The sequence below is a fragment of the Entelurus aequoreus genome, linkage group LG09 (genome assembly GCF_033978785.1).
Source record: "Entelurus aequoreus isolate RoL-2023_Sb linkage group LG09, RoL_Eaeq_v1.1, whole genome shotgun sequence".
Classification (NCBI taxonomy): domain Eukaryota; kingdom Metazoa; phylum Chordata; class Actinopteri; order Syngnathiformes; family Syngnathidae; genus Entelurus; species Entelurus aequoreus.
The window spans coordinates 26,325,796-26,345,433 of NC_084739.1; the positions used below are offsets into that span (position 1 = coordinate 26,325,796).

The following is a 19,638-nucleotide window of genomic DNA, read 5'->3' on the forward strand; positions in this document are numbered from 1 at the left end:
CTGACTATTTCATTAAAAAATTAGTGTATGAAACTTCAGTGTAAAAAAATTCAGTGTATAAAAATTCAGTGTAAAAAAATACAATGCTTTTTTTTTAATTATTTTTTTTTTTAATTAATCAATCCAACAAAACAATACACAACAATACCATAATAATGCAATCCAATTCCGAAACCAAACCCGACCCAGCAATCCAATTCCAAAACCGACCCAGCAACATTCAGAATAGCAAACAGAGCAATTGAGAGGAGACACAAACATGACACAGAACAATCTAAAAGTAGTAAAACAAAAATGAATATTATCAACAACAGTATCAATATTAGTAACAATTTCAACATAGCAGTGATTAAAAATCCCTCATTGACATTATCATTACAGACATTTATTTAAAAAAAAAATTAAAAAAAAAGAACAATAGTGGGGACGGCGTGGCGAAGTTGGTAGAGTGGCCGTGTCAGCAATCGGAGTGTTGCTGGTTACTGGGGTTCAATCCCCACCTTCTACCATCCTAGTCACGTCCGTTGTGTCCTTGGGCAAGACACTTCACCCTTGCTCCTGATGGCTGCTGGTTAGCGCCTTGCATGGCAGCTCCCGCCATCAGTGTGTGAATGTGTGTGTGAATGGGTGAATGTGGAAATACTGTCAAAGCGCTTTGAGTACGTTGAAGGTAGAAAAGCGCTATACAAGTATAACCCATTTATCATTTATTTATTTAGTGTCACAGTGGCTTACACTTGCATCGCATCTCATAAGCTTGACAACACACTGTCCAATATTTTCCACAAAGATAAAATAAGTCATATTTTTGGTTAATTTAATAGTTAAAACAAATTTAAATAATGGATCCCATATTCCAATATATGACTTATTATTATCTAAACTAAATGCAGTTTTTTCTACTGATATCATCTCCATAGCTTGTGTGTACCAGTCAGAATGTGTTGGACAATACAATGCTGAAAAAATCATTATTGAAAAATTTGCTGCTTCAAAAAGCAAGACTCACTTCCGGTAAATTATGGCTGAAGCAATCGATCCGGTCTCAGAACCAGTCAATGTCAAGTTTGAAGTCTGACCACCAGGTGTGACGTCTCATACACACTAGCACCTGACCACCAGGTTTTACATCACACACAACGACTGGTGTGATGTCACACACACTAGCACCTGACCACCGCTGGATGTTTTCAAACTATAGAAAGGATTCTAATGGTTAAAATCTGCACTTTTGAGTGACATACGGGTTACTACGGTGACCATAGGAAGCGCTGCTTCATGCAAACGAGGCACAGGACAGAGTGGGTGGGGCAGCAACAAGCCTTAGACCTCGCAAACGTGAGTGTCAGACAGAGGCGGATTTCTACAAAAAAGTTCTGCAGAACAGTATTATATTAAATAGGTGGATGTTTTTTTTTATCCTTTTGCTTTTATTTTTCACCGCGTTTGTTGTTCTTACTCAATTTTAAAGGGCGTCGGTCCTTGAAGTGGTCTGGAAAGTAGAGGGGCATTGGGCATGTTTTGGATATTCAGTGTTTTATTCTTCATAGTCAATATTGTAAATCCCACATTCTGTAGTTTCATGTACATTCTGAGTGTCTTTTTCAGTAAAAAAAACTAAACAGACAATCTCAAAAACGGAATGAACTTTAACTTACAGTCAGAGTGTACATAAAAATACAGAATGTGGGATTTACAATATGAACAATAAAACATTGAATATGTTAAATATATGAACGTTGCTCCTTTACTTTCCAGACAACCTACTTGATTGCCATCTTTTATAATTGAGCAAGAGCAATAAATATGCAACAAACACAGCGAAAAATAAAAGCAAAAGGATAAAAAAAGATCCACTTATTCGATATAATATCATTGTTCTGCAGAACTTTGTTGTAGAAATCTGCCTCTGTCTGAAACTCGCATTTGCCAGGTCTCAGGTTTGTTGTTGCCCCGCCCACTGGGTTCCGTACCTTCTCTGCATGAAGCAGCGCTTCCTATGGTCACGTAGTAATATAGTTTGAAAACATCCAGCGGGCCGCTGGATTATGACGTGTTATGATGTAGCACATTGTGGTTCGGTGCTAGTGTGTGTGACTGCACACCTGGTGGTCAAGTGCAAGCTTCCTCCATTGAGAGACTTTGTACCCTGGCCTGTAAATATTGTATGACGGTTGTAAAGGGGCCATAGAGGTCGGGTGCAATGTGAGCTGGGCGGCAGCCGAAGGCAGGGCACTTGGCGGTCCGATCCTCGGCTACAGAAGCTAGCTCTTGGGACGTGGAACGTCACCTCGCTGGGGGGGAGGGGCCTGAGCTAGTGCGCGAGGTGGAGAAGTTCCGGCTAGACATAGTCGGACTCACTTCGACGCACAGCAAGGGCTCTGGAACCAGTTCTCTCGAGAGGGGATGGACTCTCTTCCACTCTGGCGTTGCCGGCAGTGAGAGGCGACGGGCTGGGGTGGCAATTCTTGTTGCCCCCCGGCTCAGAACCTGCATGTTGGAGTTCAACCCGGTGGACGAGAGGGTAGCTTCCCTCCGCCTTCGGGTGGGGGGACGGGTCCTGACTGTTGTGTGCGCTTACGCGCCAAGCAGCAGCTCAGAGTACCCACCCTTTTTGGATTCACTCGAGGGAGTACTTGAGGGTGCTCCCCCGGGTGATTCCCTCGTTCTACTGGGGGACTTCAACGCTCATATTGGCAACGACAGTGAAACCTGGAGAGGCGTGATTGGTAAGAATGGCCGCCCGGATCTGAACCCGAGTGGTGTGTTGTTATTGGACTTTTGTGCCCGTCACGGATTGTCCATAACGAACACCATGTTCAAGCATAAGGGTGTCCATATGTGCACTTGGCACCAGGACACCCTGGGCCGCAGTTCCATGATCGACTTTGTAGTTGTGTCATCGGATTTGCGGCCTCATGTTTTGGACACTGGGGTGAAGAGAGGGGCGGAGCTTTCTACCGATCACCACCTGGTGGTGAGTTGGCTGCGATGGTGGGGGAGGATGCCGGACAGACCTGGCAGGCCCAAACGCATTGTGAGGGTTTGCTGGGAACGTCTGGCAGAGTCTCCTGTCAGAGAGAGTTTCAATTCCCACCTCCGGAAGAACTTTGAACATGTCGCGAGGGAGGTGCTGGACATTGAGTCCGAGTGGACCATGTTCCGCACCTCTATTGTCGAGGCGGCTGATTGGAGCTGTGGCCGCAAAGTAGTTGGTGCCTGTCGTGGCGGTAATCCTAGAACCCGTTGGTGGACACCGGCGGTGAGGGATGCCGTCAAGCTGAAGAAGGAGTCCTATCGGGTTCTTTTGGCTCATAGGACTCCTGAGGCAGCGGACAGGTACCGACAGGCCAAGCGGTGTGCGGCTTCAGCGGTCGCGGAGGCAAAAACTCGGACATGGGAGGAGTTCGGGGAAGCCATGGAAAACGACTTCCGGACGGCTTCGAAGCGATTCTGGACCACCATCCGCCGCCTCAGGAAGGGGAAGCAGTGCACTATCAACACCGTGTATAGTGAGGATGGTGTTCTGCTGACCTCGACTGCGGATGTTGTGGATCGGTGGAGGGAATACTTCGAAGACCTCCTCAATCCCACCAACACGTCTTCCTATGAGGAAGCAGTGCCTGGGGAATCTGTGGTGGGCTCTCCTATTTCTGGGGCTGAGGTTGCTGAGGTAGTTAAAAAGCTCCTCGGTGGCAGGGCCCCGGGGGTGGATGAGATCCGCCCGGAGTTCCTTAAGGCTCTGGATGCTGTGGGGCTGTCTTGGTTGACAAGACTCTGCAGCATCGCGTGGACATCGGGGGCGGTACCTCTGGATTGGCAGACCGGGGTGGTGGTTCCTCTCTTTAAAAAGGGGAACCGGAGGGTGTGTTCTAACTATCGGGGGATCACACTCCTCAGCCTTCCCGGTAAGGTCTATTCAGGTGTACTGGAGAGGAGGCTACGCCGGATAGTCGAACCTCGGATTCAGGAGGAACAGTGTGGTTTTCGTCCTGGTCGTGGAACTGTGGACCAGCGCTATACTCTCGGCAGGGTCCTTGAGGGTGCATGGCAGTTTGCCCAACCAGTCTACATGTGCTTTGTGGACTTGGAAAAGGCATTCGACCGTGTCCCTCGGGAAGTCCTGTGGGGAGTGCTCAGAGAGTATGGGGTATCGGACTGTCTGATTGTGGCGGTCCGCTCCCTGTATGATCAGTGTCAGAGCTTGGTCCGCATTGCCGGCAGTAAGTCGGACACGTTTCCAGTGAGGGTTGGACTCCGCCAAGGCTGCCCTTTGTCACCGATTCTGTTCATAACTTTTATGGACAGAATTTCTAGGCGCAGTCAAGGCGTTGAGGGGATCCGGTTTGGTGGCTGCGGGATTAGGTCTCTGCTTTTTGCAGATGATGTGGTCCTGATGGCTTCATCTGGCCAGGATCTTCAGCTCTCACTGGATCGGTTCGCAGCTGAGTGTGAAGCGACTGGGATGAGAATCAGCACCTCCAAGTCCGAGTCCATGGTTCTCGCCCGGAAAAGGGTGGAGTGCCATCTCAGGGTTGGGGAGGAGATCTTGCCCCAAGTGGAGGAGTTCAAATACCTCGGAGTCTTGTTCACGAGTGAGGGAAGAGTGGTTCGTGAGATCGACAGGCGGATCGGTGCGGCGTCTTCAGTAATGCGGGCGCTGTATCGGTCCGTTGTGGTGAAGAAGGAGCTGAGCCGCAAGGCAAAGCTCTCAATTTACCGGTCGATCTACGTTCCCATCCTCACCTATGGTCATGAGCTTTGGGTTATGACCGAAAGGACAAGATCACGGGTACAAGCGGCCGAAATGAGTTTCCTCCGCCGGGTGGCGGGTCTCTCCCTTTAGAGATAGGGTGAGAAGCTCTGTCATCCGGGAGGAGCTCAAAGTAAAGCCACTGCCCCTCCACATCGAGAGGAGCCAGATGAGGTGGTTCGGGCATCTGGTCAGGATGCCACCCGAACGCCTCCCTAGGGAGGTGTTTAGGGCACGTCCGACCGGTAGGAGGCCACGGGGAAGACCCAGGACACGTTGGGAAGACTATGTCTCCCGGCTGGCCTGGGAACGCCTCGGGATCCCCCGGGAAGAGCTAGACGAAGTGGCTGGGGAGAGGGAAGTCTGGGCTTCCCTGCTTAGGCTGCTGCCCCCGCGACCCGACCTCGGATAAGCGGAAGAAGATGGATGGATAGATGGATGGTTGTAAAGTTACTAAGTGCTGATTTAAAAAAAATAAAAAAATCATGGCACTACATTACTCAGAATATTACTTCCTTGATATTTTATGATCATTTTCATTACTGTGATTACCTTTCTCTACTGTCTGAATGAGAGACTGCGTGATTTTACTAAGATCAGGCCCGTCGCAACTAGGTAGGCAAACTAGGTAGGCAAACTAGGCAATTGCCTAGGGGCCCCAGCTGAAACTCTATATGTAAATCACGGCTTATAAACAAATATTTGTTCATGAGATTTGTATTATTTATTTAATGTTATTGTGCTACAAATTGAGTACAGAAGTGAACAAACAAATGTGTGTGAAATTGCTATGAAACAGAAAAGGGCACTCTTACTGACATGTAATGAGAAATTGGAAATATGTGACGTACCATATTGTATCTGTATGCATGTTCGAGAAAGACCAAAACCTTATGAATTGTTATGTGGTTTACATACCAAGGACATAAATCCTTGGACACAGGAGAGCTTTGTGGGCGGAAAAAAGAGAGCCAAAAGTAGTTGCCCTAATCTAAACCAGTGGTTCTCAAACTTTTTCCACCAAGTACCACCTCAGAAAACACTTGGCTCTCCCAAGTCCCACCATAATGGCCCAACATTAAAATACAGTAGTGTAGTAGGCTTAAGTGTTCATTAAAAACAAGCTTGAGGTTTTATTTAACAAGTTTATGTAATATTTTTGGCCACTGTATTATTACACACAGTTTGAACAGTAACACTGTGTTTGGGGACGGCGTGGCGCGGTTTGGAGAGTGGCCGTGCCAGCAACCTGAGGGTTCCTGGTTCAATCCCCACCTTCTACCAACCTCGTCATGTCCGTTGTGTCTTTGAGCGAGACACTTCACCCTTGCTCCTGATGGGTCGTGGTTAGGGCCTTGCATGGCAGCTCCCGCCATCAGTGTGTGTGAATGGGTGAATGTGGAAATAGTGTCAAAGCGCTTTGAGTACCTTGAAGGTAGAAAAGCACTGTACAAGTATAACCCATTTACCATTTAAATATAGGAAAATAAAACACTGTACTTTAATGAAGTGAGTATTTGGCATACCACTAGATGGAGCCCATATGCAATACAAATAATAATGTTAAAAAATAACTTACTTGATACAGATTTTGTCACGTTCGTCTATAATCTATATGCTGTGTATTCCTGTCTATAATCACGATCACCAAGTTAAAGGCACATTGACAAAATATTTCAAATAATTTGGAAAATGTTCAAGTAACAAATATTGCAATTAATACCATCATTGACTGTAACGCCCATCCCTAATCGTGACGACGACAGTGAGGCGTGTATTTATGACTCAAGTTTTGGTCACCAAAACTTTGGCCACTTCTACACACAACCGGTAGTGTGACTTAGTTACATCATCTAAGTCGATGTGATCAATGAAGCATAACCTAATGTGGCAAAGTGTTGTTTTTACTTCTTCTCAGACAAAGACAAATGGAATTCCACGGGGACACGCGTCCCTGTTCAGCTCAATCCCTTTTGACACAACATTGTCCTAATCCTACGTTTTACCATATAAGGTCACTGAACGCATCTCAGCTGCAGTTCAGATTGTGGGGCAGGTTTGTTGTCCATATACGGGCATTGCCACGAGCCACACCCACCATGACTCCAGCTGGGATTTTACCTGTCTGAAAAAGAAAATCCTTACCTGTAAAATAAATTTAAAAAACCGATAGAGTGACATTAATGTTTGTAAAGTGAAGGATAAAAACAGGCGCCTCCATAGATTGGGAATGAAGTACTGATTGTCAGATAATGTTGAATGCACGGAGTCATGTGCCGAAACCGACACACCTGGGATGAGGGGGGAGGGGCTTATCCTGTAGCTCCACCTCTACAAGTCTAACCTGCTCTCCTTGCCTATAACCCTTCAAAGGTGTGACTACTGCTGCCATCGTCTCTTTGCTGCCTGCCGTCTTTACACACACCTCAAGCAAAAATGGTGAGTAACTTAAGCTGGACTCAATTTGGTTGAGCTCCTTGCTGCTGTTTTGTGACCTATGACCTTTTCACAGCATTCCACTCGTCCTGACATGTGCTTCTCAAACAAAAAGTCTTTTCAAGTTGCTTCTAGAGGGTAATTTTCTCTCTGTTGTGTTACAAGGAAGTGGATTTTTTTTTTGTAAGCATAAAACCAAATTGGTTGGTTGATGGAGGAATTAGTTTCTTCCTTGTTTGGTTTTAGTCTCCAAAATGGTGGCTGCTTTGTTTGAGCTTGACACTTAGACTGTGTGTGAGTCCCTCAGGGCAAACTTGCTCGCGCCGACATGTTCCACAATGACAAGAATGTGGAAGTAAGGAAGCTACGGCCATTTTGTGTCAGCTGCCTCGTTTTCAACCAGTTTAATTTTCCATACTACCTGCGTCTATCCAGGTACGGTGGCGTATGATCAATGCGAAGAATCATTCTGACAGTTCTTCATGACAAGTGTCAGCTTTCATAATGGAAATGACCACAAAGAGACTCCTAACCTATTTAGAAAGTTTCAGTAAAGGTGTCACAGTGCGACATGTGTGCTTAATCCGTGGTACCAAGTACCACATATTGACCAACATTAAAATACTGTAGGACAGTTGGCCTAAATATTAATCAAAAACAAGGCAGTAGTGTAACATTACACACAGTTTTAACAGTGTTTCAATATTTAAGTGATTCTTGGGCATACAACTGGATGAAGTCTGCGTACAGCATTTTGAGAATCCCTGTGCTAACTGGACCAATGACAAATGCTTCATGTTTGCTTTTAATTATATTTAATATCTTCAAATGTTAATTGTCAAGATTTTGATGTGATTCATTACCAAAAACTTTTTACAATTATGAAATAGGATCTTTTAAATAACATTAATTCTATTTAGTGACATCACTTAGTGGTGACACCTGCCTTACTTGTTTCACCGTCTGACCAAATTTAAATAAAGCTAATTATGGTTAAAATTTGTTACAGATATAAAACTGGTCTTAGATGTATTTATGAAAAGAGACAACCCTTTCACTCGGCTGTAAAGGTCAGTTGTGCCAATCTAATATTAGTGGACATCAAAATTACCAGACAGCTTTTGGTTGGTGAGTCAAAACGTTTTAATTGCTGTTTTTAAAGGACTACTTTAAAAAAAGTTGTCATTTTGTGGACTGGTGTGCTACCTGACATTTTGGGAGTTTGAGATGCCAAAACATTAGGGATATAATGATACATTTTTGTATAATTTCTTGTATCGTTTATTGTTGCATCCCGGCAAAACATTACATTATATAATTTTAATGCAGTGCAACCTCATTCAAACTAAACTTATTTTAAAGGGTAAAGTTAACCATGACATGATTGAATTGTATTATGTACAAATTGCATTAAGTCGAACTGGCACAGTTTCAGCGTGCCCTTAAGCAAGGTGGTGTGTAACCTTTTCATGTCGCTGCCTAGAGGGCGCTAATTTTTCAAAACTTTTGGAAGCACTCTATCCCGCCCTTTTCTGGCTTTGAGCATGTAAACGACGCAACGCGTAATACACATGCACTAGCTTTGTCAGCTAATGATGGCTATTTGGCAAAGTTTAGATCATGTTGGCTATTATTGAATTAATATTCTATTTTAACATGACTGCTGATTGTTAGTTGCTTCTCTTAGGTTCTTGGGTACATGTTTGGGCACATGCTCACTGCATGTATGAGACAGCGGTGAGTCACAAGCCTTAAAGCTTGACTAGTGACTCGGGCTGATGAGTAATTTTTATTAAAGTGTAGTTGTAAAAAAATAAAAATGTAACCTTTTCATTTGAAGCAAGTTGCAAACAGCCCCTGCACATGCATATACTGTTTATATGCAGACATATATTTATTAGGGCTGTCAAGTGTTTGAAATATTTAATCGTGATTAATCAGTTTGTCCATAGTTAACTCAAAATTAATCGAAGACCTATTTTTTTTGTCAATAAGTGTACTCTAGACAGATAATTTAAGTTTTTATTACCATGACTGGACAATTGGTTTGCATTAATTACATGTTTTTTAAACATGCTTTTTAAACAGATCAACACAAAGAACGAACACACTTTTAATGAGAATAAAAAAATACCTGCAGTGGGTTGGTGTCCTTCCAGATTTTGTATGTTGTAGGAATACATAATCTGTATTCCTGCTGTAGAAGCATTTGCATTCAGAGGGGGAGCGCCACCATGTTTAGATACCAGTTTCTCGCAATCACACAAAATGTGGATTGTTACGACCAGAGTTGGTTGTCAAAAATGTTTGGTAATGCAAAATGTGATATTTATACCTAAATAAATGCTCCTGGTATTCTGTACATTACATGTTGTACAAGTTAATCATATTTATTTTGCTGCATGACAATGTCTTAACCCTTTCTATGTATACATAATGTGCGATTCAGCCTGATAAACATTTTTTAATTGAAGACTATCAATCAGAGCATGTTATAAAATGGTGTTTAACCACCCATTATTGGGATGCAAGGGCCGCCAAAAAAAGATGTTCGTCAGCTGTGGTCGGTATGGGCAGCAGCGGTACACAGTTGTGATACACTTTTCCACCATGTGTGGCAGTAATGACAAACTGTAGTCTGATTTTAAAGTCACAGATGTTTATTAATCGCAAAAATTATGACTAATGTGGTAAAGCTGTTTTTATTTGCACTTTGATTTTATTGACGTTTAAGAAACGTGTATTTTAGATAATTTTAGCGCAACACAATTGTATGTACATTTATTTTGTCAGTTATTTATAAGTCCCTTCTTATGCAGTATATTTGAGTACCCTATCAGCCTGATCTAAGCATAAGGTTTGTGTTGAATAAATATTTATGAATGCTTTCATATTTGACAAGGTTGTAAAATGTAAGTAAGTTGGATATAGTTTTTGAATATAGTTTAATATGAGGAGTAAGATTACCAATTCAGTGTCAATATTTGAGTTGGCCTCGGGCCCCTCTGCAGTGGAAAAGTTGGGGCCCGAGGTCAAAAAGGTTAAACTGTCGTAAAAGAATATACAGTACACTTGATTGCAATCTGCCAAAAAATATCTCTACTCAATTGATACTACCATTTATGTAGGAAGAAATGTCACACATTTACAGTGGCGTAAAGTGCAAAACACCAGCATTTCATGAAACAAATTTCAATTTCAGAAAACTGATTAAAAAAAAAAAAAAATCACAGATTGACAGCCAAGTCAGCAAATCATTTTGTTCAAAGCCGCAGAGCCCGAATGAGGAAGTGAAGACTCAGTGGATGGTTTATGACATTTTAAATTGTTTCTGTTTTTGTGTTTTCTGAAATTGTAAGTTTTGGCTTCTTTTTTTTTCTTTCTGTGACTGTAATTTGTTTCATGAAACAAATTACGTCAAAGCACGCCAGCCTGCCTTCACTCCAGTGACGTCTGCTCACGGTCATCAAAGATAAAATAGTTTTGTCTTTGGACATCGGACATATTAGCTTTTCTTTGCCTTTTTGCTTGCTATTTTTCCGCTTTTGGCTCAACATTAACTAGGCACCATTACATTTCCCTACGAGTCTAAAAGGAGCCAGGACTCATGCACGTTAAAAAAAAACCCAGTGCCGTTAGGTCTGGCTATAAGAATAAAAAAATGCATAATTCTTTGAAGACCTAATGAACTAATTGGACGAAAGGAATTTTGACACATTAACTCTTCCAGCACACACATGTAGGTATTGACACCAGCAATTTATGGATCGATCCACCCTCCTTATGTGTACTGACTGACACTCAGTACATGTCCATGCACCAAATTAATGTGATTTCTCAAATAGTTTGGCTCTAAATAGGCCTCCTACAACCCATGGGAACACCTTAATCCGATCGTTTTCGGTTTTTGAAAATCGGACTAACACACCTGGATTATGTGATTGGAAACCAGGGGCCGTACTTATCAAGCTTCTTAGAATTACTCCTAAGAAGTCTGCTAAGAGTTGACTTAAGAATAAATAAATTATTCGCTGAAAGCTGCACTTAAGTTAGTTATCAAGCGTCTTACTCACACTTTCAGCGAAGTGTAGGACTGAATCTTAAGTGTCACACTCAGAGCTGAATTACGACATTACTATGTGCCGTAAACGGAATTTTAGGTGACGTAATTTCTGTGTCCATAGAAATTACCAATCACGGAAGGGAATCCGTTGTCTAAGAATAAAGAAATATCTTGGAAATATTTAAGTGGACAATGGGAGTGTATATTTTGACAATAAACTACAAAATAATACAAAACAAACTAGTCCCCGCCGGCACTCACGCTACCGCTCCCTCTCTTCTATCGCCCACACACTCACTGACGTCACTCACCTCACGGCCACACACATACGCTACTGTCATAACATTTTCTTTCCAATTCATTAATTAGGCAACTAATTTGAAACTAGTGTGGGTGGCTCTATATATACTAGCCCACTGCAGACACATGCAGAATCAACAAAGAATCGAAAAGTATTAAATCTGTGACAAAAATAATATCCGCTCTGTCTAAACGATACCGTTTGATCAGCTGCTCGTCATAAAAAACAAAACAAAACATTGTTCCGTTCCCTGAACGTTCGCGCACGTCTCTCTCGCCTCAGTGCCATCCCCTGCTGGCAACTCCTAACCACTTAAGACACCTCTGAAGGTCTCTTAAATATCGTGGAGAGTAGGAGTGATTCTTAGACTTAAGAACGTTGATAAAAAGCTTTTATTCTTAAGTTTGAGAGTAGGACTAAATTTCGCAAATTCTCAGGACTTAAGTGTAAAATGGCACTCTAAGAAGCTTGATAAGTACGGCCCCAGATCTCTCGACCGCTGGAGAGGACCCTTTTGTATTGCGCATGCACCAATCTCCATGCGCGCAGAATACAACCCTGAAGCAGATACTATTCAATAAAAACATAATTGTAATGAAGAGGAGACTGTTTATTTGCTTCACAAATTAAAAAAACTTTACATTTTAAAGTGCATCGATGGTAGAATTATTATTATTTTTTTAAAGGTAGCTAAGGAAATGTAGAATGTCGATTTCAGTTTCTCAAACGAAATACGAATGAGATAAAAGATAATGAAGCAGGTATAATAAAGCGTACACAAACCTCGTCACGCTGCGTTTGTGCACTCCAAACTGATACTTTCCACACAACTGGCAAGATAGTCCAGAACGATTGCAACATTCCTCTGGATATCAGTTGGGACACAAACTGTCTTTTCCTTCGGATTTAAAACTCCTTCCATGAATCCAGAGTCTTTTGAATGAACTTAGACATTTAAAAGTTTAGTTTTCATTATTTTCGTCCGAAAATTCCTTCCCCTTTCTTTGCATCCGACCCGATACATTCTTGGTAGTAGCGTCATGTTCGTAGCGCAACCCGAGATCACTTCTTGATGCTGTCTAACATTAGCATAGCCACTAAAGATGTAATATTTGTAATCTGTGCCAATATTACAGCAGACATCACTTAAAGCCAGCTGTAAGGATCCGCAAATCATACTGTGACGTCACAGGTCAACCGGAAAAGTCATTGTTATCCACCCTAAAATGAAATAAGCACCCCCTAGTGTACAGGCGTATGACCAATAGTCACATTAGAGTGTGTGCATGGACACTTGGACTTTACATGTAAATGTGAAAATACAAAAAATAATTATTATTTGAGAAATCAGACTAATTTAGCGCATGGAAACGTAGTGACTGACACACCAACTTATGTATATATAATATATTATCCTCTCTTCTAGACTCTTATTATTCTACATGATTATTTCCTGTTAAGTTTCGGGTGCAGCATGGTTCCGCCTACACTTCTCAAACTTTACTAAGCACTAATTTCTAGTTGTTTAAAGCCATCTTAGCGGCTAGCTTAACCTTTAGCATGCCTGCTGATTGATTGATTGAAACTTATTAGTAGATTGTACAGTACAATTGACCACTAAATGGTAACACCCAAATAAGTTTTTCAACTTTAAGTCGGGGTCCACGTAAATCAATTCATGGTAATTCGTTGCACACCATGCTCTTGGTGGGAAATGTTTGTTTGGAGGTAGCGGGGGGGGTATATCGTAGCGTCCAGGTGTTGTGCCGGATAATGCACCCCCCGCGTAGAATGCACCCCCTGACGGGAGTGTTATATCAACTAAAGCCCACACTTAAAGTTTCCACGTGCAAGATTGAATCTATTTAAAAAAGTTATTTAATAAGAAGCCAAAAGTGCAACAACAATGTTCGTGTTGGAGGAGTTGTGAATGAACGAAATATGAAATCCGTGCTGCAGTCGCTGCTGGGCCACCACATTAGGTACACCTGCGCACACACACACACCTTGTAGCGTCCCGGAAGAGTTACTGCTGCAAGGGGTTCTGGGTATTTTTTTCTGTTGTGTTTATGTTGTGTTACTGTGTGGATGTTCTCCCAAAATGTGTTTGTCATTCTTGTTTGGTGTGGATTCACAGTGTGGCGCATATTTCTAACAATGTTAAAGGTTTTTATACTGGCACCCTCAGTGTAACCTGTATCGCTGAAGATCAAGTATGCATTGTATTCACTTCTGTGTGCGTGTCAAAGCTGCACATATTATGTAACTGGGCCAGTACTTGTTAGGCTGGACGAAAAGAGGACGTTACAATTCTCGGAAGGGTCACTGAAATTTGGGAGTCTCCCGGGAGGTTTGGCAAGTATGAGAATTAGCGGTGTACCGCGGCACCGCCGCTGTATATAATCGGCAGGCCAGCTCTAGTGTTAATTTAATATCGCCTCACGGGCCAAGTGAAATTACACGGCGGGCCAAATTTGGGCCGCGGGCCGGAGTTTGACACCATGGTGTAGGGAGATGCACAATTAGTTGCTTGTCAGTCAGAAAATCTCCATTAATCAGCAATGGTGAGCACATACTTTTTTTCACATTTTTTCCACATCTATATGAAGTCGTATAATCACAGAAAAAAAATGCTCAGCCAAGAAACATCAATTCACGCCAAATAACACATAACTTTGTGCTGTTTTCAGGCATCTGGAGTGAAAGTCGGCGACGACGTGAAAGAGATGTTTGAGAAGATGAAACTCAACAAACAAAGTGATGACCGCATACGTGTGATGGCGCTGGAAATCGAAGACAGCTTGATTCGAGTTACAGATGTCATCAGGCAAAAGGACATAGAGCAAAACACAGATGCCTTTGAAATATTCAAAAAAATAATGCTCACCAAAAACTGCTGCTACATGGTCTACGACTGCCACTACGAGAAATGCGAACAAGGAGGACAAGAAGATCTCGTCTTCTCCATGTGGTAAGTTTTTTTACTGCAAAGACGACATAATACGTATTCTGACGCACTTTATCTGGCGTATATGTACGGTTATTGTCCGCTTCCCCTTAGGAACAGTCCCGAGTGTTGAGTATTAAACTCTGAGACTGGTTTATTAGGATATTGACCACGTTGGGGTTCCGGTCAGAGAACACATGGTCATCAGTTGGACTCGTCAACTTTAAAGGCCTACTGAAATGCGATTTTCTTATTTAAACGGGGATAGCAGGTCCATTCTATGTGTCATACTTGATCATTTCACAATATTGCCATATTTTTGCTGAAAGGATTTAGTAGAGAACATCGACGATAAAGTTTGCAACTTTTGGTCGCTGATAAAAAAGCCTTGCCTGTAGCGGAAGCAGCAGACGATATGCGCGTGACGTCACAGGTTGTGGAGCTCCTCACATCCGCACATTGTTTACAATCATGGCCACCAGCAGCGAGAGCGATTCGGACCGAGAAAGTGACGATTTCCCCATTAATTTGAGCAAGGATGAAAGATTTGTAGATGAGGAAAGTGAGAGTGAAGGACTATAGGGCAGTGGAAGCGATTCAGATAGGGAAGATGCTGTGAGAGGCGGGTGGGACCTGATATTCAGCTGGGAATGACTAAAACAGTAAATAAACACAAGATATATATATATATATACTCTATTAGCCACAACACCAGGCTTATATTTAATATGCCACAAATTAATCCCGCATAACAAACACCTCCCCCCTCCCGTCCATATAACCCGCCAATACATCTCAAACACCTGCACAACACACTCAATCCCACAGCCCAAAGTACCGTTCACCTCCCCAAAGTTCATACAGCACATATATTTCCCCAAAGTCCCCAAAGTTACGTACGTGACATGCACATAGCGGCACGCACGTACGGGCAAGCGATCAAATATTTGGAAGCCGCAGCTGCGTACTCACGGTACCGCGTCTGCGCATCCAACTCAAAGTCCTCCTGGTAAGAGTCTCTGTTGTCTCAGTTCTCCACAGGCCAATGGTAAAGCTTGACTGTCATCTTTCGGGAATGTAAACAATGAAACACCGGCTGTGTTATCCGGCACAACAGTCAGGGGGTGCATTCTACGGCGGGGGCACAACACCTGCCGCAATACACCGCTTCCCACCTACAGCTTTCTTCTTTGCTGTCTCCATTGTTCATTGAACAAATTGCAAAAGATTCACCAACACAGATGTCCAGAATACTGTGGAATTTTGCGATGAAAACAGACGACTTAATAGCTGGCCGCCATGCTGTCCCAAAATGTCCTCTGCAATCCGTGACGTCACGCGCAGGCGTCCTCATACCGAGACGTTTCCAGCAGGATATTTCGCGCGAAATTTAAAATTGCACTTTAAGCTAACCTGGCCGTATTGGCATGTGTTGCAATGTTAAGATTTCATCATTGATATATAAACTATCAGACTGCGTGGTCGGTAGTAGTGGGTTTCAGTAGGCCTTTAATGGTGCATATTGGAGTATACACAGCGGTACTTTGGGTTAGATAGTACTTTATTGATTCCTTCAGGAGAGTTCCCTCAGGAAAATTTAAAAAAGTATCTGATAGTGTTGTCCGATAGCAATATTTTGGTAGCAGTACCAAAATGTATTTCGATACTTTTCGGTACTTTGATACTTTTCTAAATAAAGGAGACCACAAAAAAATTACAATATTGGCTTTATTTTAACAAAAACATGGTAGAAAATGAATTAATAATCGATCATTTACTGTTAATATCTGCCTACGTTCTCTTTTAACATTTCTATCTACACTTCTGTTAAAATATAATAATCACTTATTCGTCTGTTTGGGGGCTTTACATCAGTGTTGGATGATACCACTGATTTAGGTATCAATCCGATACCAAGTCATTACAGGATCATACATTGGTCATATTCAAAGTTCTCATGTGTCCAGGGGTGTATTTCCTGAGTTTATAAACATAATATAAATTGTTAAGAAATATTTTTTGATGCTAAAAAATATCGTTGTAATCATGGGGTGGAAGAGACCGGTACTTTTTAGAGGCGGTATATTACCGAATATGACTAAATAGTATTGCGGCACTATACCAATACCGCTATACTGTACAACCGTAGTATATGTAATACACAAGTAAAATACTTATTAATATTTCTGTTATCTAATTAAACAACAATCTGTATCTTATGCCTACAGATATGTTTAAAGTGTGTATATATATATATATATGGAGTAAAAAAATAACAAAGATCAGAAAACATACATGCACAAACAAGCTGTCAATATATTGTAGTTTCACAACAGCATGTGTGAACTAGCCACATTAGCAGCAGCAATGCAATCCCTAACTGAGATGTTAGCCGGTAGCTTCTTAACCCGGCACCAATAATGTTCCTAAAACACCACTAAACATTACACAAACACCGTTATGTCCATTACTAGTTTAAATGAGTCTTATACAATCCTCAAAATACTCACATCGTCAAAGACTGGAGCACTGATTGAATGTAGCAGAGAGACAAGTTAACACAAGTCAAAATAAGGAAGCTGTCAAAGAAATGCTTCAAAATATAAGTATAAAAAACTTATATAAACATGGAGAATTCTTAACACCGAGCTTTAATGGCGCTCCGTGCGAGACCGCCACAGGTTGTGCGATCGTTCGAATTCCAACGTGTCCCTGCGTCGCACATCCCACATCCTCCCTTCCTGGTTTACATTGATTAGGGATGGGCACCGAAAGTCGCTAACTAAAGCGGTTGTAACCAGACCGGACATAATGTGGCTGAATCATTTCGGTGGTCAATCAATGCCGACTGAGCCGCACGTGTTTAGAGAGAATCTATTGGAAGTAGCGTCACGGCAAGCACGGGTCTTATTATTTTTTTGCACATTCTGTTCCAACTGCGATAATATGACCATGTGCTGTGTGGTTCTTTTAATGTACAGTAATATTCTTTTCAAATTAATGCTCATAAAATTCCGTTAAATAAAAGCTTTTTTTTTTTTTTAAACATCTTTTTTTACCTTCTGTTTCAAAAGCGCAGATTAAACAATACCCATCCCTATTTACCATCTGTCATTGGTTTGATGCTGCCTTTACCAATCGTAGGTATTAACTGTAAATGTATATTAAATCTATTTACCAGTGTGTGTATATATGGCGAGTGCCATTGACAGTAACAAAATCAACACAATTTAAACTAGTGCCTTATCTTCCTCTGTGGCCTCGTCCACCAGTGATAATAGTATTTAAATATACAAAGAAATCCAATGTATTTGCCGTAGTGGAAGTGATTAGCCTTGAGGGGCAGCGCCACACTGTGTGGAGACGCCGACTTAGACTTAGACTTCTTTTTATTGTCATTCAAATTTTAACTTTACAGTACAGATAAGAACATTTTGTTGCATTAGCTCGTTGTAGTGCAGGATGAAAGAGCAATAAGGTGCAGATTTAATTTCCCCTCTAAGATTAATAAAGTATTTCTGATATAGATTACTATACAGATACATTTTACATATGCATCCACGTTCATGGATGTATGTTATATTGTCTTTATATTCCAGCGAGTTAATCTGTTTTTGGGGGGAATTGAGGGGATATTTATGATGCTTAAAATGAATAAAGTCAGCCAGAGAGTGTCGGCAATGGCGATCATACTTTTTCATGAAAATAATCCGATGCTGATCAATGGCCGATAAGCACATCCCTAGGTATGAGCAGTATATTGTCCTGTTGAATATATGTTCAATTCAACAAGATGTAGGTGTTTTCCCCCCCTAACCATGACACAGTTCACCCCCTACCCCTTGTGGCACCCCCTAAAAAAATATTGCACTGGTTACAGTACATTTCATGTTGGCACTGATAAATCTTGTCTTTTCTACCAGGACACCGGACAGCGCGGCTATCAAATCAAAAATGAAGTACGCCAGCTCGAAAAATGCCCTTAAGACTGTCCTAAAAGGTAAGGAATTTTTTTAGTTAAAAGAAAACCTCTTATTTTTTAAATTTGATTTATTTTTGTCTCCATCATTCACAAATCTTATGCAAAACACATCTTTTTTCTGTGCATTCTGGATAGTGAAAAAACTGCTAGCTAGGCAATGAGGATTATACTATTCCGCCTCTGAAGAACTCTTAAAAAAACAAAAAAAAACACCTTTTTAATGACAATACCATGACGTGCATTTCAACCAAGCTATAGCGACATTATTGTAAGCGCTAAAACTACTGAGCCCTGGGCTAATGCTCGCTAATAGAGCTGCTGCATCTGCTTTGAGGTAGCAAACGCTAATTCTCATTAATACACTGCAAAAAGTCAGTGTTCAAAAACAAGAAAAAAACAAACAAAAATTAGGGATATTTTAGTTAAACTAAGCAAAATTATCTGCCAATAGAATAAGAAAATTTGGCTTGTCAAGACTTTCCAAAACAAGTAAAATTAGCTAACCTCAATGAACCCAAAAATACCTTAAAATAAGTATATTCTCACTAATAACGGAGTACGTATTTTCTATTGTTTCATTGAAAATAAAACAGCAAAATCCATTTGGCTGTCATCTGTTAATGAGACACAATTGTGTCAGTCATGATTTTTTTTTTTTATGCTTGAAATAAGAAATTATTACTTTAAAAAAGTAGTTTTACACTTGTGAGTGTTGATGACACAGATTTGCAACAGTTGATATTCTAGTTTCAAGCATGTTTTACTCCATACAGGTCATACAATCTCAACAAGCTGTAATATCTTACTGAGATCATTTAGGACCAAAACCCTTAAAACAAGTAAAACACTGTAACATAAAATCTGCTTAGTGAGAAGAATTATCTTATCGGACAGAAAATAAGCAAATATCACCCTTATTTGAGATATTTAATCTTACTTAGATTTCAATTTTTGCAGTGTAAATCATGCCTTACTTGTATAGTAGAAGGTTGTGGCAATAAGCCACAAAAGAAGGTGGTCTACATTAAAATTCCACACGCTACAAACTAAACATCAGGACCAAAGCTGTGGATTCTGGCTCTCGACTACCCAACATCGCTAGGAGGACTTGCAATATGCTCGTTTGGGCAGCATTTTTTATTTTTTTTACCTGAGT

The 19,638-nt window shown here is 41.4% G+C and overlaps 1 protein-coding gene across 1 annotated transcript in view; it reads left to right on the forward strand.

Moving 5' to 3' along the window:
- Positions 1-19,638, forward strand: part of cfl1l (cofilin 1 (non-muscle), like) — a 33,101-nt gene that overhangs the window by 11,209 nt on the left and 2,254 nt on the right. Inside the window, exons 2-4 of the mRNA XM_062058460.1 lie at positions 7,127-7,192; positions 14,244-14,524; positions 18,424-18,500. Of these exons, the coding sequence (XP_061914444.1) occupies positions 7,190-7,192; positions 14,244-14,524; positions 18,424-18,500 (361 nt within the window). The 5' untranslated portion in view covers positions 7,127-7,189. The remainder of the gene's footprint in view (positions 1-7,126; positions 7,193-14,243; positions 14,525-18,423; positions 18,501-19,638) is intronic.